The sequence below is a fragment of the Marmota monax genome, unplaced genomic scaffold, assembly GCF_021218885.2.
Source record: "Marmota monax isolate L192 unplaced genomic scaffold, Marmota_monax_Labrador192_F-V1.1 WCK01_AAM20220418_F8-fsc00024, whole genome shotgun sequence".
Classification (NCBI taxonomy): Eukaryota; Metazoa; Chordata; class Mammalia; order Rodentia; family Sciuridae; genus Marmota; species Marmota monax.
The window spans coordinates 28,332,113-28,359,585 of NW_026695224.1; the positions used below are offsets into that span (position 1 = coordinate 28,332,113).

Sequence of the window (27,473 nt, forward strand, 5' to 3'; positions counted from 1 at the left end):
CTCTGATCAGCTCCCTCCAGGTCCTGCGTCAGCCTGCACTGGCACTGAGCAGCTTTTAGAAAACAGCCAACTGTTACATAATAGGATCTTCTTCCACATCTTAACGGGACCATTAGTTTTTAACCATTAAGTAGTTTGGAAATCAGCGAATTAAGTGCCTTTTGTAATCATGAAGCCCAAACTCTTCTTGGAGGGAGCTATCAACCATTTTGCTGTAATCCTAGATTTTATCAAATGACTTTGACTTTCTCCATTTGTAGGTTCAGGCACAAGGGCAGTTTTTCCTTTGGAACACACTGTAGCACTCTGTGTCTGTCTCTTGAGAGTACAGGATTGTACAAGGCTTAGAGAAATATTGTGGTGGTGAAAATATGCATACAAAAGCGAGCGATTTGCCTTCTGAAATCCTGCCAACGTGAAATCTCTCCTGGATAGGCAGATGACAGTTTCGTACTCGTAGGTCTTTAGATTCTGAGAACTGTCAGAAGTGAATTTAAGTGCTGGTGACTGGGCTGCCAGAAAAACATGTGTAGCTCTATTCTTATCATCACCTCCCATCTTTAGACATTAAAATTTCCTTGTGTGTAAAACATAATGACAAATGAAAGCAAGCCTGCCAGCTCAGAACCCAATCTCTTTTGTGCTGTTGGACTGAAGAGAGGAAAAACCCTTAAACTTAAATTCCACACGGACGCCCCCACTCGATATCCCATTTCAGAGCTGTGTGAACAAGCCGAGGCTTCCCTGGGTTGGGCCCCGGTGCAGATGCCTCCATGCCTGCTCCAGCCCAAGCGTGGACAGGCAGTGTCTCCTGCGTCTCAGGCTGAAAGAGGAAGAGATGCATGTGCAGACGTGGTGGGAAACGCAGCCTACCCTGCAGCCACCCTCCCGCTGCCTTCCTGGAGACCTTGCTATGTATTTTCAGTGTGGATTTCTGTATTGGTTATGTATTGCTGAGTAACAAATCAACCCAAGTTTTATGTCTTAACATCACTATGAAATATTTGCCCCTCTCCCGCTCCCTCCATTCTTCCCTCCATCTCTCCTGGTTTGTTCACATGAGGATTCAAATGAAGTCAGGGCATTTTAATCTCTAGGTACTCAACCATTTTTTTTTCAATAATGTTTAAATGCAATTATAACTACACCCTGTGGTGTCACGTAACATGTCCACTCCTCTCCTTGGTTTCCTGTGGAAGGTAGTTAGTGCACTAGGAGCCAATGAGCTTCATGTTTACATTTTGGTGGGGCCGCTTCATGGGTTGGGCTGTGTCGCGCCTGGGGGACATGTGTTTCCAGCATGACTTTTCTCCTCCTCCTCCATCCCCCTGCTTGCTCTGCCCACTTCTTCTCATGCAGTTATTTTGTTCTTCTCCACTCCTTCTGGGTGGTCAGCCCAGGAGCCTCAGCCTCCTCCTAGACAGCTCTCCCCAGAGTCAGTGGTGGTGGTGGTCAGCCAGTGTGTCTCAGGTCCAATTATTTTGGGCATTACTGGAAAGTTCCACCCCACAGCTTGTGGTAAGTCCCCACAGAACTGAGTTTTGAAGGATGTTTTTGTTTAAACAGTGATTCTGGAGCGGAGCCAGACTCTACCCTGCCTGGCTGGCAGAGGCATCTTTCAGAGCATGAAGAGCTGGTACCCTTTCTAGTCGCTCAGGCCGATTATCAGGATATTCTGCCGCAGGCTGGGAAACAGTAGCAGGCTTCTCGGGATGCTTTTGTGTGGTTCCTCTTTAGTTGTAGCTCCTTCATTTACTGGAAAGTTCACATTTTGAATAAGCCCTTGAGGAGTTCAACAGCTTTGAGAATTGGTGTTCCATAAATAGTTCTTAAAAAATGTGTTGTACTTTGAGTTCCACAGATCTGCCCTCAAGTGGACACCTGGATCCAATTCTTGTACTTTTAACAATTGGGGATGGCAAATACTATGGGGTGTTCATTCTTGAGTCCCTATTGTCAGCCAGCACTTTTATTATTGATCAAGGGTTTTGATTTAAATTAATTGGCATTGAGAGGAGCTGGGTGTTAAAATAAGTGTGCTACTCTGAAGGTTTCTTGAACTTCATTTTTGATTCTCGGTTTATTTCTCTTCTTAACTTTCTGTCTCTAGTATCATTCAAAGAAATCAGGTTTCCTTTCAATTAGGAGATCATATAGAATACTGTTTTTAAAAAAGGTTAAGGTTTTTCTCTCCTGACTCTTTAAGCGTTTGAGGAGAAAAATCTTTAACAAAGTTGTTTATTTTCACTTTCTACTAAATTACTTTCACAACTTGAACATAGTAATCCCAGATACAGTATTCTTGGATGCATATTCTCAAATTTTCTGTCTCCTATCCATTTATAGAAGTGGGTGAACTATAAATCAATTCCAAATTTTGAGGGATAAATTACTCTGAAGACCAATGTGTGAATTAAACATTAATCTTTCTTTTTCTCCCTTGCTCAATTTTAAGAATAATGTTTTAGCCAACAAATCTGCATCATTCTTTGCTCAATATGAGAGATCTGTTTTGGTTTGCCTAACAGGGGATCATGTTGCTTTGCTGTTCTACCCAGTATGAAACAGAATGAAAAGAAAACAAAGTCAGATTTTAACTGTAATGAATGCTCGAAATCTAGATCTTCATTATGATTTTTTTTTTAAAGAAATGTTGAAGTCTGAAAGCTAAGTTTTCCTCCATCCGAAACATTTTCCATGTTAAGGCACTGAAAAGTAAATCACATTGTGAGATCTTTAGGGTATCAGGAGACATCAGGGGGAATACTTTCTCATAAGCAAATGTTTTGCCTTTTTGATATTTAATTCTTTAGGTACTAAATCTTATATGTAATTCTTTAGAAAATATTTCTAAATTATATCATACATTCTCACCCTTAATTAAACAAAATACTAACTTGACGCAGTGCAGTGTGGAGCTGGGGGCTCAGTAAACTTCTGTAAAGAGCCAGAGAGTAAGTATTTTAGAAGTTTCAGGCCATGAGATCTCTGGTGCTGCTGGCCAGTGTAGCATGAAGGCATCCACAATCGATGTGTCTGTCAATGGATGAACATGGCCGCATTCTGATAAAACTTTATTTACAGTTAGGGGGCCAGATTCAAGGGCAGTAGTATGTTAACCCCAGCCCCGCAATCCACAACCCCTGGTATTGTGGAAATGACACAGGTCTGAGAATCAGTTTTATGTTCTAGCTCTACCACTTAACTAGCTCTGTGGCCCTGGGTAAACTACCTAGAATCCGTGGGCCGGCCTTTCCAAGTCTACAGAAAGTGGATGCTCACCTGTGCTTTAATGTGTTGCTGGGGAGATGAGTGTAATGTACCCGACAATGAGGTATGCCTCAGTGTACGCTGCACTAGACTGTAGGTTTGCGTTGTTTCTTATTTCCCCCTTCTCTTTGTTATAGACACAGAGCCGTGAGCCTGGGAACGCTTCACGATTCTGTTGCAGGGCAGATGGCTTGATTCCATGTTCTCTGGCATGGCTCTGTGTCCCTTGGCTTCAGGCATGTTTTCAGAGGACCTGAGTTTGTTGAAGAGCCTGCTTTGGATAAGTGAGATGCAGAGGGACATGTCCTGGCACACCCCAGTGCTCCCTGCACCTCCTTCCTCTGCCTTTTAAAAATTATTTTCCTCACTTCATGACTTACTCAGCACTTAGAGCAGCACCAGGGACTGGGCTGAGCATGGAATCAAACCAGTTATTGGCCTTCTCACTTCTCTGGTGCCTTACTGCTTTCTCTCAACAAGAGTCACACTGCTAAAGAACTTATTTGTTTATTTATTTTTGTACTAGACACTGAATCCAGGGGTGCTTAACCACTGAGCAACATCCCCAGCTCTTCTCATTTTTTATGTTGAGACAGGGTCTCACTAGTTGCTTGGGGTCTCGCTGAGTTACTGAATCTGGCTTTGAATTTGAGATCCTCCTGCCTCAGCCTCTCAAGTCACTACACACCAGGCCTGCTTAAGAACTTTTGACAGCCTTATATGATTACAGTCTTTCAAAAAACATATCTTAGTTGGAGAAAGATAATTATTCAATTAACTAGAAGTTTCTTTGTAATTAAATTCATCAGAAAAAAAAACATAAACTTTTGATTCACCTTTTTGATGCTGCTAAAAATTCATGACTGTTGAGTAATAAATGAAAATATGTGTCAACTGACTACTGTGACATTTGTAAATGAAGCACTTTTTATTTCTCAACAAAATTTTGGGTTCAGCTATTCCTGTCAGGTCTTATGAAACCAAAGGGGTACATGTTAATTAAAGACACAAAAAAAGAGCTCCAACTGGGCAGAGTGGAAAGCAAGCTCTGGAGAGTGGATGCAGTTTCTCTGAGGCTGCTTTTTCCCACACCTGATCATCCACCAGTACTTGGATAAGCTGATGTTTTGTCTTTACATCTAGCTAATACTATAAATTTCATTGCGGGGTCAGGGTAATGATCACTTAAAGCACCAGGCAGACATGGCTCAGCAAAGTTTTTCTGTAAAGAATCAGACAGTAGAAGTTTTGTTTTTATGAGCCCGGTGGTTGGTTTCTCAACTGCTGGCCCCTGCGGAGTGGTTTGTGGAGTGTGCTCATGGTAGTGCCAGAGTGGCCGCAGACAATGTGTACAGACTAGGTATGGCTTTGTTCCAATAAAACTTTATTTACAAAAACAGGAAGTGGATTGGAACTTGATTCACAACAACAGGAAGTGGATTGGACTTGGGCTATATCCTGGTGCTGCAGTCTACCACCCACTGGACTGCAGCCCACACTGTCCCTTGAAATGCAGCTCATTTTAGTAACATCCTATCTCATCTTGAGAAGTACTTGCCATTTTTCTTGGTAAAGGGATTATGTGAGGCTCAGTCGAGATACTTAAGTACATGTAGCTAATGTCTACAGTGTTAATTTCAAGTCTCTGCAGAAAGTACCCTGAGATCCTTAACAGCTGAGAAGAGATGAAGAATTTGAGTAGCAGTCTGCTGTGCTACATTCTGGAAATGTCACCATATGGGAACGCAGGTCAACTAGGATGACGGAGGCTGTTTTAATGAGACAGGGAAGCCCTAACTGGAGCTTGAAACCACATAGATGACAATGATGCTGCTGCCGGTATTTATCAGCTGTTTATCGTGTGTCACACACAGCTGAGCACTTAAGTGCCGTCCCCTCTTATCCTTGCAGGGACTTGGAGGATAGGTCAGAAATGGCAGAAGAATGGGAGAGTCCTATGGTTCAGCCCAGTATAGTGAATAATCACATTATATAGATCAAAAATATTGAGGCTTTAAGAGATAGAGTATTGACTAAGGTCAGCTGGCCGTAGGCATTAGGGCTACTGCTTAAGCCCAAATCTGACACTGAGCTCACGTGGACAGTGCTTTGGAGCATCAGAGAGATCAGTCTCATTTGGGAAATGCAGCATGTAGAACACATTGCCTCTGAAGGGGATTTGTCCCATTAATTCGATGGATGACAACTACTGCCTACTGGGACAATTATTAAGGTCACTTCAAGGTTGGAGGAGAAGCTGCTTACAGCCAATTTTCTATCACCAGAGGAAATTTGTTTGTTAAAAAATGTGTAATGTAGGTTAAACAAACCCAGTAGAAGACAGGCATATCCCCTCAATTAAGGTTCTCAGGCTGTTCCACCAAATGTCTAGAAGGCTCTCTCTGTGGAGTCCCTTCAGGCAGAAATAGCAGCTATTTACTCTCCTTTGCAGTCATTTTGATACATTTATTCCAAATGTCAGTGTTCATTTTCCCTTACTTCCTATGTGTCTTCAAAATGATGCCTATCAGGTATACAGAAGAAGGCCAAAGGTCATTTTTCTATTTACCCCTCTGCGCCACCAAATGATTGCTCTCAAATGCAAAGCCAGCCCTGACACTGACCTGCTGGGTCATGTCCTGCCACCTGAACTGCATGGTGGCACTTGCTGGTGTGAGCCACCCAGGCACCAGAGAGCAGCCTCTTTTTCCCCATGTCAGTCATGACCATGTCCACCTGACCCCATGTCTTCACACACTCTCCCTCACAGAAATACTTTCAGGTTGTGGATCCTGACTCTGGGCCTTTGTGTACTGGCCCCTCATACCTGTCCATCACCTGCTCATGGGAGGCATCATGTCACATCCTGTCTAGAGCTTCCATCTTCCTTCCTGTCATCTCGGCACCACAGTGGAAGAGTGGCACGCACTTCTTGGAGCTTCAGAAGCCTAGCAGATCACCACATGCAATACTTCTGGGAGCTTTTTTCTGTATTGATTTTTCTATGTTAGTCTCAGCCCCAGAGGAGCAGAAACCTTGGCTAATTCATCTTGGTCTTAGCTCTGAATGCTTGCACTACAACCTACCAAGATGGTGACCTTGGCAAATTTCTTAAAGAATCTTCATGAACTTCAGTTTTTTCATCAGTAAAAATGGACGATGAGGGTAATACCACTTGGGGGCTATCAAGAGGACTAAATAAGGCTTGTAAAGCTTGGTACCTTGACACCCAGTGACCACTTTCTAAATTTTAGCTTGTGTCATCATCGTTGTCGTTATCATTACCGTCATCCTTTGCAGGGGTCACATCCACTGCCTTTCAGTAAGCTTGGGCAGGGTGTATGGATGGACAGATGGTTAGATAAGAAGAAGGAAGGGAGGAGGGAAGGAAATAATGGAAAGAGCTACTTCCATCTGGTAAACTGAGCTTTACTTTTAAGGTGCCAATCCTCAGTCATCCCAAGTTCTTGAATTGAGTTGTATGAAAGTTGTGTTTCCAGATCTTGGGAAGAATCATATACACAGTAGTCATTTTAGACAAATATTGTAAGTTTTCCTTCTATAATCTATAAAAAATGTGTGTCTGCCCTTGGGCAGCCATGGACCAGGTGACTGCCAGCCTAGTATTGCTTAGAGTGGACAGGGGCTGACACCTCTGAGCCCAAGCCATCCAGTCTGTTCTTTGAGCCATGCTAAGACCACCCACAGGACCATCCATGCTGCAAATCTGTGGCAGTATTAACGTTTGGTTACTCTCAGAGAACGCCTGATTTATGTAAGACTTGGAAAAAACACTGACAGTTCTGTGGCTTAGAATTATACTTCCAACTTGGCCCACGAGCTGAGCTTGTTTTTCCCGTGTCCCGTGCTAACCACCTCCACTACCACATTGTAATTCTAAGTCTGCGTAATCGACATGTTGAGAAGCTACACTTTAACCACACCAAAATCATGTTTTAATAACGTGGGAACCATCTACCCCCTCCCCCCAAGTAAATTGTTGAGAAGCTAATTCTTGTCAGCCTGAAAACTTGAGTCAACATTTGCAGTGAATCAGCCCCGCTGAGCTGTGCAGCCTGGTGAAAGTCCCCGGGGAAGATCATATTTTTAGTTGAAGCACTTGTCACTGCTGTTTTCAGTTCTCTAGGTGCTTTCTTTTCTTCATTTTGGAAGAATCTATTGAGTACCTCACCATTCAGAAAAGCATCCGTATGTCCTGTCCATTAGCGGCCGTGTCCTTTGTTTCACCATCTGAGCTTGGGCTGCTCTTACAGCGTTGTCACCACCTGATAGTGAAAAAGATTTGAGCTGTCATTACATAATCGTTGGTAACCAAAAACAAAAAGGAAAAAGTTGTCTGGTCATCTCAAAAGTGCACCGTGGGTACGTGGGCAAATTGTAGGCTCTGGGAATGAATCTGAGCGACTGTCTCCAGCCAGAGAGGACAGTGATGCCTCGATTTCCCATATCAGACCTACAAGCTCCCAGGACATGGTCACAGTGCTTTTCCCACCTGGCTGTGCATTATGTCAGCTGGGAGTCTTTTAAAACACTGATGTCTGGCAGCTACCTTAGCCATTCTGGCTTACTGGTTTGGGGACTGGGATGCACAGATGGATGGAAGGAAGGGATTGTTTGGGGGAATGCCCTGGCACTTGGACTTTACTCCCCAGGTACCTCCCATATATATCTGGCAGATTTGGGAAACTGATCAAAGGCCAGAAAGCACCCAGTTCCCATACCCTGATTGTCCTTTGCCATCTGGACTTTAGGAGGGAAGGTAGGTTCTCGGTTCTCCTCTGACCCTCTCCCCTAGCAACTCATAGCGCAGAAAAAGGTCTCCAAGACCTTTAATGTAGCTACCCCCAAACACCTGAGCTAGGTCCTCAGACCAGCTTAAAGTCCTACCTGAGAATTTAATAGCTCTGGACAAGTTACTTCATTTCTCTGAGGTTCAGTGTCCTGGCCTGGGAGGGGGATCTGATGATGGGTCAGCATTGCACAGTGGGGGTCATTCAGGGAATGCCAAAGGTGTGCCGTGCTCAGAGCAGAATGGGTCCCTGATAAGAGGGGCTCTCTCTGTACTCATCCCTTTCTCACAGCAAATTCAGTGAGTTTGGGGGTAGGGTAGGGGTGGGGGTGGGGGAGCTGCCCCAGGCCCCTTGGCCTGCAGGGAGAGAATGTGGAAGACTGAGCAATGTCTGCCCAGGGTGGCCTGCAAAGTAGGATTCAACACCAATTCAAAGTAGATTTATGGTTGTAAATTAGTGATCCCTGCCCTCAGCCCCTCCCATGATCTGACCTTCTTGGGTGCTGTATTGTACTTGCTGTGTTTTACATAACCACTCAGCAGACGCAGCGCTGAGACCAGAGTCCTGGGTGACCCACCTCAGGTTCCTTGGCTGCAGCTGCGTGGCTCACCCTGGGAAGGCCATTCCACATGGAGTTTATAGTGGTGACTTTTCTCTTTTAAACTTAGAGCTGTTTATTTTTCTCCATATCTTACAGCATTATGTAACCAATGGAAAAAGTTAAATTGTATGCAAAAACTTATAATAAGGGGCAGGTTAACCACCAGGCCACCACCGGGGTCACCATCACATCCTGCCTTCTCCACCTGTGTGCCAATAGACTCTCGTAGTGCGGCGCGGCCATGTTCTGCACATCCTGTTGTGAAATCTGCTTGTCTTCATATTTGGTGTGTCATGGGCAGTTTTATTGCTACTAAATGTTTCTTTTATTTGAATTTTAAAAATTTAACAGCATCTGTGCCATGCAGGTAAAATTTTTTAACCTGTCTTGAATTGTTGAAAGCTAGGTTACTTTTTATTGCATTTTAATTTTTTTTTCATTCTTGCCATGGCTCACACCAGGATGGTGTCCTTTCCTATTAGCCTGCATTTCTGGAAATTCTGGGTCTAAGCATACGAACACCTTTCAGTACAGCTGCTCTAGGAAGCCAGATGACCTTCCAGAAAAGTAATGAGCATCTGTTGGCCGGTCACTCCTTCATCAAATACTAGACAATTTGGTGTTATTTTTAACTCTTTGCTGTAAGACCTGAAATTTTATTTGTAAAATTCACATTGATTTTATTATAGTCAAATGGTTATTATAAAATGCAGGGTTCCTGTTTATAGGTCTCTGAAGTTCTGTTTTCAGCTGCTTGCTCTTGTGCTCTGAGCTGGTTATAACCATGGAGAGAAGCAGGACTTAAGGTCTTTTCCTCTTGTGGACAAGGGAGAGTGAGCTGGTGGAAGAGCACTGGCTGGGCCAGGACAGACTGTTGGCTGTCCACTCCCTCTCGTTCCTAGCTCATTCTTTGTCTCAGGTGCAATGCCTGTGTCTCTGCCTGGGACCTTTTCTTTAGAAGCACAGCTCCAGCAGGTGACTCTCTAAATGTTTAGGAGACTTTCCCTGACTGAGTGCTGCTCTGCCACAGAAAGCAGGGCCCTTTATTGTCTCTGGTCCAGACTTGAAGAAATGCATCCAACAGAGGATATGTTTCCAGTTCATCTTAGACAAGAACTAGGTCTGACCCTTCAGGACTCTCGTTCCAAAATAGGTGTCAACCCCAGGCTGCTCAGCCCAGCTGGACCCAGGGGTCTTGATCAGGCTGGTCCTTCTGATTCTTCCTCCCCATCTTCCATCCTGTGGGAAGGTCTAACCAGCCAGGCGCCCCTTCCCATCACGTCCGTTTTATCCACTTCTCCTCTTCCACCAAGCGTGGGAAGGACGGGTCTAGTACAGACACCTGTGCAAGCTGGGAGCTGTCATGGTGCCCAAGCTGCCTCTCCTGCCCTGTGTTCCCTCCTGCAGGGATGCTGGCTTGGATCCCATAGGCCTGCTTTCATTGTGTTTTAAAAGGCTTTCCTATCTTTAAGATTTTTTTCAGGTAGGTTTTTGACTTCTTGGTTTTGGTATTATATACAAACTACTTAAGTTTTACGATCACAGAAATGACACAGGCCCATTGTAGAACATGTGAAAATGCATGGAAAAGCGTAAACACAGAAAGGAAACTCACTCATGACCTTCCCCCCACTAATTTGTCTTTATGTTTTTACTGTGGAGGTTTTCAAACACAAGCGTATAAACATACAAAGGACCTTTAAACACCCTTCACCCAGTTTCTGTAATTGTCAACATATGGCCATTTTATTCCATCTTGAGGCCCTTCTTGCTAGATTATTTTAGAGCAAATCCAAGACATCATAAATTTTCATCCATGAATACACTATTACCTCTCAATTAACACCGTGTTCATATTTCAGAACATCACCTCGTTAGTTTTTCTTCTGATAGAATGAAAGAGAGGCTATAGGAAAGTCGTTAAATGAGTGTGTGTCCATAAATATGTAGTTCACATTTTTTTAAAATATATGCTTCTAATAGCACCTATCCCGCCCCCAGGTTTTCCATCATCATTTAGTGAAGTTAGCAAATTGGCAAAATGATACCTTCCACTCGTGAGAAATATTGCAAATAAAATTTTAAATAAAAAATATACCAAAGCTTAAAAAAAGGTCTATTTTTTAAAGTGACTTAACTGCAGGCATAGAGCATGATATGGTAAGATTCTAAGTTGAAGTAATGTCATGAGCTAAATTCATGTTGCTTTCAACCGCTGTTCCCCACCCCACCCACAGTGCGAAAAACCTCCACAATTTCAAAACTTTTCTTTCCTTGATTGGTGTCTGGCTGTGCCTTGGTGTCCTGTGAGAATGGTGGTGTTTGTACCAGGTGGAGGTAGGTGGGAGTTGGGGAGGTGTTAGCCAAAGCTGCTCTAGGGAGAGGGGAGGGAGCCCAGCTGGAAGCTCCTCAGCTAATCCTAAGAGTCAGAATGTGCTTCTCAGAGCCCAGGGCATTTTTTTTTTTGTTTTGTTTTGTTTTGTTTTTAAATACAAACATAATTTACATACTATTCCATGCTCTGTTTCACTGTGTACAAGTCAGTGTGTTTTCCTACATACACAGAGCTGCACAATCATCACCACTATTGAATTCCAGAACATTTTCTGAACTCCAAAAGGAAGCACCATAAGGTTAGTGGTCATTGCCATGTCCCCGTCCTCTAGGTCTTGGCCAGCACTAATCTGTGCTCCGTCTCTCCCGATCTGCCTGTGCAGCACATTTCCTATGGGTGAAATGACACCACGAGTGGTCTTTTGTGTTCTCCTCCTCTCACTGAGCATACTGGTTGGGAGTTGTCAATGTCAGAGCACTTGCCAGGGCTTGCTTCCTTCCTTGTGGCTAGAAGATTATTCCATTATATGGATCGACCACACTTTGGGTATCCATTTGTCAGATGAGGATCAACTGAAACATATGGATTGTTTCCACTTTGGGCTACTAAAAATAATGGTACTAGAAACCTCATTTTTCTTCTGACCTCTTGGAAGACTTCCTGAAACCCGGGGCTACAGGAATGGGCAGGTCGGGTGGTTGGGTCCACTGAGACTGCCCTCTTGAAGGGGTGTCTGCTGGGATGTGCCCAGTGGTTGGCCAGTCCCTGAGACAGCTCATCTCCCTTAGAGAAGTTTCCAAGTGCGTGAGCCAAGAGGAAACCCTTTTTATTTTAAGAAGTGACCGCTGTCTCAATTATTTTGTAAAGTGTTCCTTTTCTCTTGGCCTCTTCTGACCCAGAAAATAATTCTAACCAATCAGCATGGACTCCCTTTGGCACTGGGGTCCAGTCCCTTTGCAGGCTGGTGACAGGGGGGCCACACCACTACCACATGCGAATTAATCCTCGACTCCAGGCCTCACGCTGTTCTCCGGCAAGGTTGTATTTCTTCATTAGCTATTCCCAGGGCCCAGGGAGTCCCAGAGGATGTCAGAGTACATTAATTTTTATCATAACATGGAATCTTTCAGGTCTGAATGGCAGCACACAGCTGTCAGGGGCTTTCTGAGCTCTATTACAGCTCCATATATCTCTAGGCAAAACAGAGGCAAGAGTCGTCCTTGGCAAGGGAGATGTACATCATGCATGGGATGTTTTATTGTTTGACTTGACCATGTGCCTGAGCACATTCCCCAAACAATTTTTTTTTCTTACTATCCACGTAAACTGAGCTTTGTCACCCCACAGTAAAACTCGGACCTTGCATTAACGCTGCAGAAAGTATGTTTTAAATAAGATCTCTTTGCATAATGGTAATGGAATCATTGTCTGGTACTTGGAACTATTCTATAAATATATATATAAAATGAATGTTCTATTTCCATGAATTTTCAGCGGAATTTATGCATCCAGAGTATTGCAAAAATCCATAAATAATGTCTTGTAATGCTTGCTATTGCTTTAATGTTCACAAAATGTAATTTTAATTTGAAGGAATGTTCCTGTGTTTCCACCACAGCTAATTATTTGTTCATTGTCTTTATTTTGCCCACTTACTGATGGAGTAACATGCTTAAAGAAATGCAGTTTACTTGAGAAGACCCAGGTATTATTTTAGTAGCAGCACTGTTTACAAATACTGGTAATCAATTATGTGCCCTGTCCTGTGCTAGACGTGTCCCCCGTGGAGGATACCCAGACCCTCTGACAAGGAAATTATAGCCAAAGAGAGAAAGCGAAGTTTGAAGTTCTAAGAAAAACCATGCTCATCATGGGTGGTGTAGCCCAGTGACTAACTGTGGCTCCAGCCTTCACTCAGACTTCTGGGTACCTCTGTCATAGCACTGACATGCTGTGTGACACCTCGTGGACTTCTCCTTTAAATGCTCCCCAGCAGGTGCCAGTGGATGAGCTTGTAGCACCATTTCCCAAGGTTCACCTGGCACTCTTCATACCCAAGAGGTACCTGGGCATATGTTCTGTTTATCTTCACATGTGCTCATTTTTTTTTTTAAAGCTCAAAACCCAGAAGAGCAGCTCCACTTAGCAGATGTTTTTCCAAAGGATGAGGCTGAGAAATACTGATGAGTCGGTTCATGTGCATTTGAAAAAGTAAATATATATTGTGGGTGGAGGCTTCCACTGGGAAATGATACCTGGTGAGGGCATTGTGGGTGGTGCTTGCCATCAAGGGAGATTCTGTGGATTGAAAGAGGAGACGACAGCAAGTGCTGACTGTATGCAACGCTTTAAAAACACCTAGGAGATCCAGTGGGTGTGTACAAAGATGCAGAGATCTCTCGAGTGGTACCTTATTTAATTTTCAGGTATGTAGCAAGTCACCAAATGTGTGTTGTACGTCATGCATGGTCCTAGGTGTGGGTGCACACAATGACTTCAGATATGCTGCCTGTCCTTTAGGGCTTTCTGGTTGGTCCTTGAGACCTACTCCATTGTGGGTGTGGGAAACAGAAAGTCCTAGATAAAGAATCAGCTCTCTCCACTGTAACATCAGCCTAACCCCCTTCATCTGTTTGTATGAACTGTGTTCACACTGTTCAAGTTGACTTGTGCAGCTGCTCAACTCCATTTTAGCCTCTCAAGCCTGTTGGCAGATGAGTGAACAGGAATTTGCCAAGAGAGCCTTGGGTAGCTTGCCCTGTCTTAACCTGTGGGAGCTTTGTTCAATGAGGTTTTGAGATGATGGGTACCACTGGTTACTTTCCCTGACTCTTCTCTCCCTTCCCATCCTTATGATGCTAGCCCTTATGATGCTAGCCCTTGATTTTTCCATTTTATTAAATATTCCTGGAGAGTGAGAACACAGGACAATGGGGTACTTAAATGCAAAGGAGAACACCATAAGCAGATGCAGCAGCAGCTCCATGGCCAGATCTGCACTTCACCGATATGGTGCCAAGTGGACCAAGTGTGTCATTGTCTAGTCCAAGTGTTTTCTTAGAAAGTGGTAGTGGACAGGATGTGAATCTGTCCTGGTTCTACATTTCCCCACATTGAGAATCAATTAGGTGGAGAATTTGCTGCTAGTATTGTAGATGATGGGACGGGAAAAACATAATCAAGGTAATGGACAGGTGGCAAAAATTTAAGGAAATAGCAAAAGCTAGTGTTTCCATTCTCTGTTAAGCATATGTACCAATGCTCCAGAATCCACCGTAAGAAGTTGTCAGTGGTGCATGAAATGAAAAATTCCTGGTGGTCTCCAGGGGATGCAGCCAGCGCTCTGCTCCCACTCCTGGCAATGGTTTTGGATTATTTTCTCTATTCCCGCTGAAATAAAAAAAAAAAATTAAGTGTGGCTAGCTTATCTTGACAGCAGAATCTGCTGCTTTTAATTATTATTTTAATTCTCGATGGTGTCCATCAAGTTCTTGACATCTGCAGGGCCTTGAACTCTCAGAAGCACAGCTGATGGTCCCCGGCCACCCAAGCTGATGTTGGTTTTCTATGTTGATATTTCTCTTCTTTTCTGCGCTGTCCTTCCCATGTGTTTGTTCAGGAGGTGCTCTCCCAGAGATTCAGAGTAGGGACATGGGAAAGAATATATAGGTATTTTCTAAATGTGGAGAACAATTATGTATCTGTTTTATTGGTGGGCACCTTATCCCCCAAGTAGATTCCGAGAGTTAGGAAATAGGCAGCTTGTGGGTGGGGGGAAGGGAAGACTTGATTATCTGTCAAGGCCAAGGCTAGCCCTTTACATCTTGTTTCTAATTCTCACAACTATCCAACAAGGTAGGCATTATCATTCCCTTTTACAGGGACACAGCTGTGGCCCAGAGGTTTATTAAGTTTCCTGAGGTCCACACAGCTGATGCCAGGCAGACCCAGGTTACAGATGAGTTTTACCTCCGTTACCTGCTGGAATTGCACTAAGCAAAAGAATTATCTTAGGAAAATACTATGATGCAAAAATAATAGGTGATAATAATAATCTTTTAACTGGAGATCATGCTTCATTTTTATTCTTTCAATAAAATGACTAACATTGTGGGTGTCTCATGTAAAAGGAGATCACTGAGGTTTGATTTTTCTTTCTAAAAGGTACACTTAGAAAGTAAATAAAAGATATTCTTAGTGCTGATTGATTATATTGTAATGTGGACTCCCCCAACTTAAGTCCTGATTTGTGCAAAAGCAGTGGCTCAGTACATGTGCTATTATTTAATTCTTAATACTATCAATTTTTAAAAATCATCCTCTACAAGAGTATTCACGTAATCATGACCTTGAGCTGGATATGGTGGTGCAAGCCTGCAATCCCAGCAATTTGGGAGGCTAAGACAGGATGTTCGGAAGTTCAAGGCCAGTCTTAGCAATTTAATGAAACTGTGTCTCAAAATATAAAATAAAAAGGGCTGGGGATGTGGCTCATCCACAGTGGTTTAGTGTCCCTGGGTTCAATCCCTTGCACAGCAAGAAAAAGAACAACAACAAAAATGAAAAGAAAAAAAGGGATTGTGACGTTGAGAAGCTAGGCATACATTTCCCCAATACATCATACTACATAAGTGTTGTTTTGACGTGTTTTATGTGACCTGCAACTGAATTGTGCCAGTGGCATGCATGCTGCAGTTGGGGCAGCTGTGACCTGGGTGGATTGCCGAGGTGTGGAGGACCTTCAGTGGGTGCAGGCAACTGCAGAAGGAATCTCTCTGATCCGTGGGTGCTATGCCCTTGAATGCTAACAAAACCAGCCCTAGTTACTTAAGCAGCACCCCTTTTAGGTTCTACAGGATTCCCCTGCTTCCTTTTCTGGGAGGAAAGGCTGCTGAATACCACGTGTGACTGCAGAATGGTTGTCTTGTTGGAGTTTGGGTCTTTCCTATTGGATTTCAGGATGTTTCCAAATAGTATGGATTCTTGCAGCTTAAACGAGAGATGCCCCAGATGGTGTCACATTCTGTTCCAAGGAGGATTTGGAAACCATTTCCCTTTACATAGCATTCCATGTAGCTCATTCTGTAGCTGGGTCTGAAATGGAATCCCAAAAAGCCACAGTGGTCTTAGTATTCTGGAGGGAGTTTATTTAACCTGAAAATTCCTGCCTCGGGATTTTTGGGGGGCATGTGTTAACCATTTCATTTACAAATCTTCACTGTCACTCAACCCATGGAGGTGGTTCCTGCTGCTCTTCGACTCTTCTGGAACACCCACCTCCTTTGCAGATTGGAAACTGTGTCTGAGCCTTGGGTCCCTTGAGTCTTAATGGGCCCATCTTGTCTCGAAAGCATAAATGACTCTGTCTTTATTGATCAAATAGAACCAATTTTACTTCTCTCCACCTCCTTAAGTCATTTTGTAGGTCATAATATATTGCAAAGCATAGCTATGCAAAGGGCGATAGGCCCAGTGTCATAGGGATACAGCCTCGATTGAGATGTGTCTGTTCAGGTATGTCGGGAGTTGACTCTTCCTGCAGGCTGGACTCTGAGCAAGCAGACATTCTTCAACCTGGGCTCTGCTGTCTACGGCTAGAGGAAGCATCACACACACAGGGTGTGGTCCGTGGAAGAGAGTGTGAAGTAATGTAGGAATGGAAACATCCCAGAGAGGTTCTAAGCCCAAGCCTACTGGAGATGCTGCACCACAGGAGTTGATGTCGGTTTACCATGAACACTCAGGAAGTGTGGGCCTGGCTTGCTGCTGGTTACTGACAAGCAGTCAGCTGGATGCTTAGAAACTGGGCAGCAGTGTCAAGAAGATGTGTCAAGATGGATGTCTGCCTAGGCAGCCGATGGGAGGCCGGGCCTCCTCAGGTTGGTGACACTGGTGGTTTGTGCCATGTGAGGACTTGAAAGCCAGGGGTCAGTTGTGTGACAGCTGTAGCTCCTGTCCCCTGCAGCTGTCTATTGGTAGCAATTTTAAGGAAGGTGTGTTCTTGTTCTCTTAATGTCAGTGACACCAGTGTTGACCTTGTAAGAAAGAGGTCTAGGGAAAGCATTGAAGATCTTTTGAAGAGGGGGATGTTGCTAACCTTCCAGATGTAGGGAAGGGCAAGGAGTCCTAGAGGTGAGAAAGGCTGCATCTTGTGGCCTGTGAAACTGGGACAGAGTGAGGGACAGCAGGAATGGACAGGGTTCCAGCAGACAATTGGAGCTGTGATTTGGTCACTTTGACCCTGCATTTGTAGGAGGGAAACAAGACCAGTGGGTAGAAATGTGATTCTAGAACTCGGGAAGGATGCAGGGGCCTGGCCTGTGGGTCACGGTCATCTGTATAGAAGTTTGTTTGGAGTCACAGAGCTGGATGCAGTCACCATAGGGAAGTTTGGAAATGAATCAAAGAAGGTGGCAAAGAGTAGTATGGGCAACAGAGGGAGGGCTAGAGGAGACAGCCCGGCAGTGGGGGCCTCCGGAGGTCCAAGAGTGGACTGTGTCACAGAAACTGGAAAAAGAAAGCGGCACAGAGTCAGCCAGCTGGGGTCATTGCGACAGGGAGCTCTGAGGGGGTTGGACCCAAACTCCAACTGTTTTATTTATGGATTTGTTCCCAATTTTTAATCCCAAAGTCTGGGTCCTTTTCCCCCACTTACATTGTGGAACCAATAACAAGAGTAAGTACCAACTGAGCAGTGAGGAGGAGGAGGAGGAGGAGGATTTGGGGTCTCTGGAATTGAACTCGGGGGCACTTAACCACTAAGCCACATCCCCAGCCCTTTTTTGTACTTTATTTAGAGACAGGATCCCACTGAGTTGCTTAGTGCTTTGCTTAGTTTCTGAGGCTGGCTTTGACCTTGAGATTCTCCTGCCTCAGCCTCCAGAGCTGCTGGGGAGAAGCCTTATTCTTATTTGAGAATAGGAGAAGAGGGAGATAGATTATTTGCAGATCAGCTTCCTGTTCCTTGGAGTTTGAGAGGTTGTAGATATGAGGTAACAAAGAAGTTAGGGGAGATATATACTAATAAAGGGGAGAATTATTCATTCCCTCTATTATATGAAGCTAGAGGTTCCCTGGGTCACTCTGGCAGCCATCTTAGATCCAGATGCCCACTGGGGACAAACTTCTGGCCTTCAGGCTTCCTGTCCTCCAAGACTAGCAAGTTCAGGAGGGGGCGGAATTCAGCTAGGCCAGCTGGGCACTCCAAGACCAGGGCCACATAACAGGGCCGAAGCCATTGTTCTCCTGGCAGCTCCCCAAACTCCTGAGTGGTGGTGGGACAGAATTCGGTTGGGAATGAAAAGTGTGTTTGAGGCAAGGAAAGGGACAGTAAGTGAAAACAAATATTTTGAGCATGAATGGGAAAAAGGAGGTCCCAGTACAGCTTGAAAGTGCTCCAGGGTCCAGTGCTACCTTTCTCCAGCAGTGAGCTCCTATGACTTCCTCCTCCTCCTCCTCCTCCTTTCTCCTCTTCCTTTCTTTCATTCATGGTGTTCTCCTGTTTAATGGTCGGGAAGATCTAATGAGGCCGAAGGGTATTAAGAATAAATCATGGGGCTGGGGATGTGGCTCAAGCGGTAGCGCGCTCGCCTGGCATGCGTGTGGCCCGGGTTCGATCCTCAGCACCACACACAAACAAAGATGTTGTGTCCGCTGAAAACTAAAATAATAAATATTTAAAAATGTATTCTCTCTCTCTTTCTCTTTAAAAAAATATGAATCAGTGGAGAGGGAAATACTGGAGATGCTAGGAGCAGTGGGTGGGGCTTTGAGGTGGCAGAGGGATGAAGTTGGGAGAGAATTTAGGGATAAACTGTGTAGGCGTGGGTTAAGTCGCATGTGGTGGCACATGTCTGTAATCCCAGCAGCTCTGGAGGCTGAGCAGGAGGGTCAGGAGTTCAAAGCCAGCCTAGAGTCCTTAGGCAACTCAGCGAGACCCTGTCTGTAGATAAAATATAAAAAAGGGCTGGGGATGTGGGATAAGCGCCCCTGAGTTCAATCCCCGATACCACCACCACCACCACCACCAACAACAACAGCCAAGAGCGGGTTAAGAGGGTCTTCCATTCATCACTCCCCTCTAGTCCTCCTAATGAGAGGCGCCCATGGATTACCAGAACTACTCCCCGAATATAATTAGAGCCCCGCCCACTGTCACCATGGGGTTGTCTTCTGCCTTTGAGGAAGTCAGCAGGCCCCTGGCCCACTGTGCAGAGAGTGGGGCCTTCTCCAGGGAAAGAGGAGCCACAGAGGACAGCTGGCTTCCCTCCTGCGGAGTCCCCACTTCTCTACATGGAGGATGGCCCTTTTGTCCTCACAGGTCAGAATCCACCCAGGAGGAAAAAGCCCCCCCCCCCCAAAGTGCTGACTAATAACCTGGCTCTGGGCTTGAAGGGGTCCTATTTTTGTTTCCATTCTGTCTTTATAGTTTGAACTTTTCTTTTGATATTCTGTAAATATTCATCATCTCAGACCCTTTTGAATTGTGTGGCTTTTAGTCAAAACTGAGCAAAATGTGCTATTTAAATTATAAAAACCTCATTAAAGAGAGGCAAAAGGAATCTTTTCCTTTTGTACAAGCCAATTAGTTGCCTTTACAATTAAAAGAAAAAAATTGAGTGCTTTATAGTCTCCAATTCCACCAACCTATTTTTAATTAATAGAGGTGACACATTTTAGGTACTGGGTACATATTTTGCCTCTGGTGTTGTGCAATTAACATTAATGAAGGGTGTTCAAACCTGGTGAGAGAGGAAAGGGTTCCCCAGGTCCTCTGAGGGGTCCTGCCTCCTGGTGGAGAGCTGTGGTTTCCATTTCCCTGGGACAGTGCAGGGCAAGAATAACCGCCACCGGGGGAGAGGTGGCCATGAAAAGCTGTGCTGTCAGAATTCTGAATGTCCAGGCACATCGTAAGGACAGGTGAGTGCTGTGGAAATCAGTGTTGAAGAATTTCATTCTCCCTTGTGGACATCAGGAAATGTCATTCAGAGAAAGGTCCTGGCAGCTGGTGAGGGACCTGCTCTCCAGGAGCTTGGGAGGGGTCCTCTGCGGTCCCCTTCACAGGATAGGGAGGTCAACTGCTAGCCAGGAGGCAGGTGTGAACAACAGCAGAACTGAGCAGGACCTTTGGCATGGTCCTCACAGGTTCAGTTTGGTTTTCTAAAACAAACAGGGTCATCAGGTGGCCTTGAAGTCAGTTGGTTCCTTTTGCTTTGTTTTATTCATTTATCTGCTTACTTGTCTTAGTTATTTCTGATACTTGCTTCATTTCTGAGCTCATGAAAGTTGCTCTTCTACTATCTTGTTTTCCGGCCTGTAAAATGGCAACAATAATTCATGTCACCTCCTATTATTGTGAAGATTAAATGTATGTAACACAAAGCTGTTGACAAGTGTCCAACCCATGGTTTATATTCAGAAAAGTAAAAGGAAAAAATAAATAGCTCTAGAGGATGGAACCAAATATTTGAGAAGCAGTCTAAAAGAAGCTCAAATGTAATATAGTTTACTATGTTTCCCAAGTTTTTCCTTAGTGGTTCTGCCTTAGTACAAAATATGGCTCCCCACAGCTGCAAACCAGGAATCTCTGCTTTGATTTGAAACAGGGCCTTGATGGGTATTGTGGGAAGGCCCCAACCAGAGGCCCCAGAGCCTGTGCGCCCACCTCCTCAGGGAATACATGGATTACGGGTGTGTGTGGGGGGGTATGATAACAATGGCGGTGGGCACTTATGTGAAAAATAGATTTTACCATCCAGACCCAGCTCACCCCATGTAAGCTTTAGGCAGGTGACAACTTGGAAACTACATCAAGCCACAGAATGAAATCAACACTTTCTAAACCCGATCCAGATTCCCCAATGAAAATGAGATTTCGTGAATTCTTTTAAAAAGTAACAGCAATTTATAAAATCACTGTTATCAAATTCCTTGTTTAAAAATTATGCTTTCTGCCAAGTATTTAAGGAATAGAAAGATAGAAGAGAAGGGAATACTTCCCAGCTGACTGTGGAACCAACATTTACCTGATGTCAAATTAAACCAAAGACATCACAGGAAAAGGAAAACTAGACCCATATCACTTTTGAATAGAGACAAAAAATTCTTCAACAATATACTAGCAAAGTCAATTCAGTGATATATAAAATGGAGTATGTACTGTGACTCAGGGTTCTATCCAGGAATTCAAATTAGATTTGAGAAGACCTTTTTCCAAATAAGGTCATGTTCAGGGTGTGGGGGGGACATACCTTATGGAATCGGCCTTTCTTCCCACTGCAGAACCCCCTGCGCCATGCCATGGTGTGGGAGGCAGCTCTGAGAATGGGCTGCCCCTTGGGCATAAAAGATGGGGAGCAGTGTTGACAGAGAATTCAAAACACCACAGCTCACTAAAAGCCATTCACATTTTATTGTCATCACATGCAATTATAAACATTATTAATGATAAAATACTGCTTCCTCCATCCTGCCACTATGTCCTCCTCTGTTGGAAGCAGGGTCACCAGATGAAATAATGTGACTCCTTTTAATTCTCATGATATGCATTTTCTACTTAAAATCCAGGAGGCATGAATACATTTTCCCACCAATTTTTACAAAGATAATAAAAACATAATAACACAAATAAATAAATCTGCTGATTTTTTGGTAGAAAATATTGGTTGTAGTATAGAACATGTTAAGCTTTGTATTGGTCATTTGTAGTCTACTTTTACAAATTTTAAAAATATCTCAGTAAATCTGTTAGACTCTTACACTGTATTTTCTTGTTGATTTCTAAGGACTCTTTATATAAAATGTGGATTCTTAGTATTACGTCATTTGTCATTTTGTGTTTTACTTTTTTGATAATGTATTATTTTAACTTTTACATATATTTTCTGTTTCCCTGTTTCTCTTATATGAAGAGCATTTTTTTTAACATTTAAAACTTATGACTCTTGGATGGTTGCATTTCATGAAAATAGAAACACAACCAAATTGTTTAAATAGTAATAAACCTATGAAATGTTTCTATGAAAAAACACCTTTTTTTTCAAATGAAAATATAGGAAAGATTTTTTTCCTATATCAAAAAGGAATTTTACCCACAGCCATTGCCCTGGAATCAGAGATATGTGAGGAAAACTAAGTGTCTCGACTTCCAGCTCCTTATTTTACAAGAATCAGATGCTCGGAGTGCCTGGAAGACTTGTCCCAAAGGAGTCAAAAATGCAGGTTCCCAGCTCTTAATCCAGTGCTCCTGTGAAAGCCAACCATGTTTATTGGTGTTTCCCCTCTCATGTTAAATGTGTTGGCTAAATTCCTGAAATGCTCTTTTTATTTTGCTGAATACTTATTTGATTGCATTTATTCCTTCCTATAAATACACTGCATGTTAATTATGGAGAGAATAAAGTATAGGTAAACTCAGAGAGAAGGCATTTTCCGATTCAGTGGGCCCACCAGCCTCCGGTGCTTCCCCTCACCTGCACCTCCCCTCACCTGCACCTCCCCTCACCTGCACCTCCCCTCACCTGCACCTCCCTCATCACCATCCCCTCTTTCTGGGTGCAGGTGTGTATGTGGTTCTACAACATCACAGACTTGACTTTATGATGGATTATAAAACAAAATAGATTAGTTTGTTATAATTCAAATGACTATATAATTCAAGCATAAGGCTATATTCTGTTTTATTTAATGATTTCTCCATTGTATATTTAGTTTTTTTTTCCCCCAATTTGTTGCTTTTATGTTGCAATTACAAACACCCTAGCTATGTTCACTATATTTTATTGTATAATTCTCAATTCTTGTTTGGATGTTTGGATGATTTCTCATGAATACAATTTGTTCATGAGGATTTAGGAATTTGATTTGCATAACACTATTACTTTTATTGTCAAGAATTGTATTGTGGAACAAGTTAATATGTAAACATAAATTGAGCTGGTTTTTAACAGTAGGTATAATCCAATGTGCAGTTATTCTAGCACATTCTAAAAGGAATATGTCCACACAGGTGTGTCTGTTTCCTTGGACAAAGCTTCTTCCTCTTGATGTGTTTCTTTAGCTCCTCGTAAGTGCTGGGTCCTGTGTCAGCATTTTTTTTTTTTATAGGATGTTTTCTGTGTTTGAAGCACTATTTTGATTTAAGATGAGGAGCTGAGGAATGTGCAAACTGGATGAATTTGGAAGGGCAGAGTTAATTAGGTGGTGGAACCTGGATTCCAACCAGGATGACCAGCTTGTCCTAACTTGCCAAGCACTGTCTGGATTTAACACTGAAAGTCCTACATCCCAGGGGCCTGTCCTCCCCAGTGTCCCAGGACGGTTGCCCACTCGGAGCCATTCGACCCTGTAGGGCATCTTGTCTCTCGCTGATGGGATCTTGAAGGCAGTGACGAATCGGCTATCCCTGGGGAACGTGGGTGGCCGTTGGTTGACGTCTACAGATTGTCGAATGCTCTATTTTCCAGGTCCCTTCACGTGCTCGTGTGCAACGCTGCGGCTTTTGCTCTGCCCTGGAGCCTCACAAAGGATGGCCTGGAGACCACCTTCCAGGTGAACCACCTGGGGCATTTCTACCTGGTGCAGCTCCTGCAGGACGTTCTCTGCCGCTCGGCCCCTGCCCGCGTGGTCGTGGTCTCCTCCGAGTCCCATCGGTGGGTTTGAATTCCATGTTTTTCGCTTGCCCCCCTGCCCCACACCCTCCTAGAATTCCCCCAGGACCCTGTTTCTAAGGATCATTTTTCGCGGTGTTCCGAGGAGTAGGAGAGCCCGCAGCCTGGCTGCCCTGCTTTCTCTAGGGCCCTGCGTATGGGATGGCGGGGACCGTTTGGGGGAGGCTGTCTATAGCAATGCAGGGTGTTTTTACAACTATACTTCAAGCTCTGCGCTGATCTTGCTTAGAAATGGAATAATAATTGATTAAATCTGAATGGCGTGACCTTTATCGATTTGTAATTCAACAACTTCAACGTCTTAGGAAGAAGAATGTGCAGTTATTCTAGCAGGAGAAACAATGCAATTAAAGACTGCGAGATGAAATCCAATTGTTTTATAATGAGAAATTAGGGAATTCAATGCAGACATTAGCTGTGTAATTGTGGAAAGGGAAGTACTGTAGTTAGAACATATTAGAAATCTGGCCATGCCTCTTTTGGTTAAAATTTCAATTAAAACATCAGATGGTCCTTCTTTTCTATTACCATTAGGAGAATATTCAATTGACTAAAAAGACATTTGAAAATTTCATCGTATTTTCAGCATATTCGATTCTGGAGTTGGATAAACAACTATTTGTCTAAAGAGAAAAGTGCTCAGAAAAGACAAAGGACTGGCGGGTTGGGTGAGGCTAGATTTAGTACTTGTTTGGGAGATTTCTCTTTCCAGTTTCCTTGGTGTGGGGGTGGGAGGAAGCGTCTGCTCTTAGCAGAGTAGCTGGAAAAAAAAAATTGTGTGAGGGCCTATTTTTCCCTCTTCTCCTCCGTCTTAAGTCCTGCCTGAAATGTTTTAGTGACCCAGAATGAAGCTTATTTTTTTAATCATACTTCCATAAAATGTAACGCCTGGGACTTGGGGGAGAGAGACCAGCCAAGGGTTAGCTTGAACCCTTTATCACTCCCGAACACAGGGGCTTATGGTATAAGTGACATGCTGCAGATAGATTTGCCTTTACCATTTTGAATTTATGATGGCTGAAATGAAAGGAGGGTGTCCGGTGGTAATCCTCCCCCATGTGAGAAGACACAGAGCATCTAGTAATTAGGCAGGAATGAAATCTGGATGCCTTATCTTTGCAAATCACAGCAGGTCTGAGGAAGGGAACAGAGTGGCCTGTTGGGCAGCAGAGAGGGCTCCAGCGGATGTGCCAGCCCCCATGCTGGCCAGACAAGGCAGGCACCTCGGGACGTGTTCAAGTGAGCTGGTACTTAGTAGGAGACAGTGTCCAGTGGGTGCTGCTGGTTGCCCTTAATACTCGGGCTGCCTTTGTTCTCTCCTTGACTGCAGCATGCCTTGGAGATCAGGTCTTAATTCCATTTAAGAGAGTCATTGGGAAGGAAAAGGCTTGGCCTTCTGAATTAGATCCAGTTTAGTTTACAGTCAGGGCCTCTGGCAGCCTGTGGTTGGGCCCTCCTCTCTGGCGACTGCTTCTGGTTTCTGTTTCCCTGTTGCCCCTCCCAGGTTTTGTGGTCCTACACTGTGACGGCCCCTCAAGCCACCAGCTCACAGCTCGTCAGGTGTCTGTTGGCCTGGAGAGCCAGCGCCAGGCGGGAACTCAGCAGTACGTGGGGCCCTCACTCCCTGCTCAAGAACCCAGAGCCCTAAACCACGCAGTAAAATGCAAGTGTTGATATCTAATTACCTCCATAAACCTTGGCGCGATCTCTTCACTGGAGTCAAGACCCCCTGTTAGGGGAAAAATAAAGTCCTGTGTTTGCAGAAAATGTTATACTAGACTGCCCCAAGGCAAAATATTTATGAGCCTCCCTGTGTCTTCACTGTGCTTTACTTACTTATCTGGAGTCTGAGGAAGTGAATTGAGTTTCTGCCTACCTGAAATGTATCATATGGAAATGAGAGCTTGGTTTCCTTCTGGGAAAATTTTTCAGATAACAATTAAAATAGAGGGAAAGTAGCAGAGGTCCGGCTGGACACTTCTAATGGCTCGAACTGTGTTGAGTGTCCAACTGATACACACAATTATAGAACCCCACACACAACCACATGTACACGCAACCACCTGCACATTCACACAGTAACACAACCACAGGTACATGCAATCATACACATTTACACAGTAACACACATATCCACACACCCAGACACAGGTACACACAATCATACACATGTTCCAAAACAACCAAGCTATACACAATCATATAACACACACAACCACAGGTAATGTAATCATACACATTCATATAGTAACACATACATTCATACACTCAATCACACACAGCCAGCCACAGGTATATACAATCATACACATATTCCATAATAACCAAGCCATACACAATCACATAACAAAACTACAGATACATGTAATCATACACACTTACACAATAACACATATGACCACATACAATTACATAATAACACACAAAGGTACATGCATTCATACATATATTCACACAATCACACAATAACAACCACAGGTACATGCACTCACATACACATTCTACACAATTACAAATACAACTACTCATAATCACGCAATAAAACACATACACAACCATACACGCACACACAATATCATGCACACACAATCACGTCAATACACAAAATTGCTAATGCAAATTTAGTTCTGCTCTTTAAACATGCTAACTCTTGTCTACGTGGAATCAATCCTTATTACTTAAACTGGGGAATTTAAAAAATCTTCATTTTAACAACAACAACAAAAATAATGAGACAATACATAAATACAAGATGGGGTGCCCTTAAAAATCAAAAGTTAATGTCCGGAGGCAAACTGTATAGTATTTTAGTGTGTCCGCAAGAGAGAATTCTATTAAGACCTTTTTGTTTGGCTTTGTCAGTTTTTCAACTTGCAAATAGAGCTGACAGCCTTTGAAGAGCTGTTTTATTGCCTCTGTAGCTGAGGGGTGGACGTGGCCATATTTTAGGAAGCCTGCCTTGGCTCAGGGGGATCAGGTCCACCCTATGTGCTTCCTGGAAGATGGTCCATGCAACCCTTGGGAAGTTCCAGATGGGCTTTCTGCCCAAGAGATGGCAGGAGGACATCAGGGTTCTCATGCTGCAGGTGTTGTTTCCAGGGGGAGACCCGGGACCCAGCAGCCGGCACTTCTCCACCTTGATAAGTGCCCTCTAACCTGGTTCCATGTAATTTCTTACCATGCAGTGTTTCGGCCTTGTTCTTAGATTGGGTTCTAGGAAGGAACCCTGCCCTCTCAGAAGTATAATCTGCCTGTGTTCCTTACTCATGAGCTACTTAGGTGTCAGCCTTGAAGCCAAAGCAGGGAACTCTTTCCTGACATCAGAAAGGGCAGCACAGAGATATTAACACAGAGCTCAGAGGGTTTACGCCTTGTGGTACATTTTGCCCTTTGAGCAAGGCTCAAACCAAGACTTTTTGCTACAAGGGAAATTTGCCCCTTGGTTTGGAATTTCAAACCCATGATCAAACTTCAGTTCTCTAACCCCGTGTTCAGCCCTGCAGTGGCCCAGACACTGCCCCAGTAGCATACAGGAGGTACAGTCCAGTGTCAGAACCAGGTGAGCGTGGCTTGCAGCCAGGGGTGGTGGCACAGCACACAGGCAAAACTTGAAGGAGTCGCAGCTGGTTTCGTCATTGACCTTGAGGGGCAGCAGTGTCAACGAACACTGGGATTGATATCCTGGAAAGCAGATGTTTAATTTCCATGGAAACATGCATTTCAGCCTGTTTCTGGGGCTTCTTTCAATCCACACCCCTCCTGCAAAAACGACACCAAGAAATCATATC

At 44.0% G+C, this 27,473-nt stretch overlaps 1 protein-coding gene across 4 annotated transcripts in view; it reads left to right on the forward strand.

Moving 5' to 3' along the window:
- The window catches only part of Wwox (WW domain containing oxidoreductase), a 563,473-nt gene that overhangs the window by 229,116 nt on the left and 306,884 nt on the right, over positions 1-27,473 (forward strand). For all 4 annotated transcript variants that reach the window (XM_046435188.2, XM_046435189.2, XM_046435187.2 and 1 more), the window contains one exon: positions 23,482-23,667. In XM_046435188.2, coding sequence (XP_046291144.2) covers positions 23,482-23,667 — 186 coding nt within the window. The remainder of the gene's footprint in view (positions 1-23,481; positions 23,668-27,473) is intronic.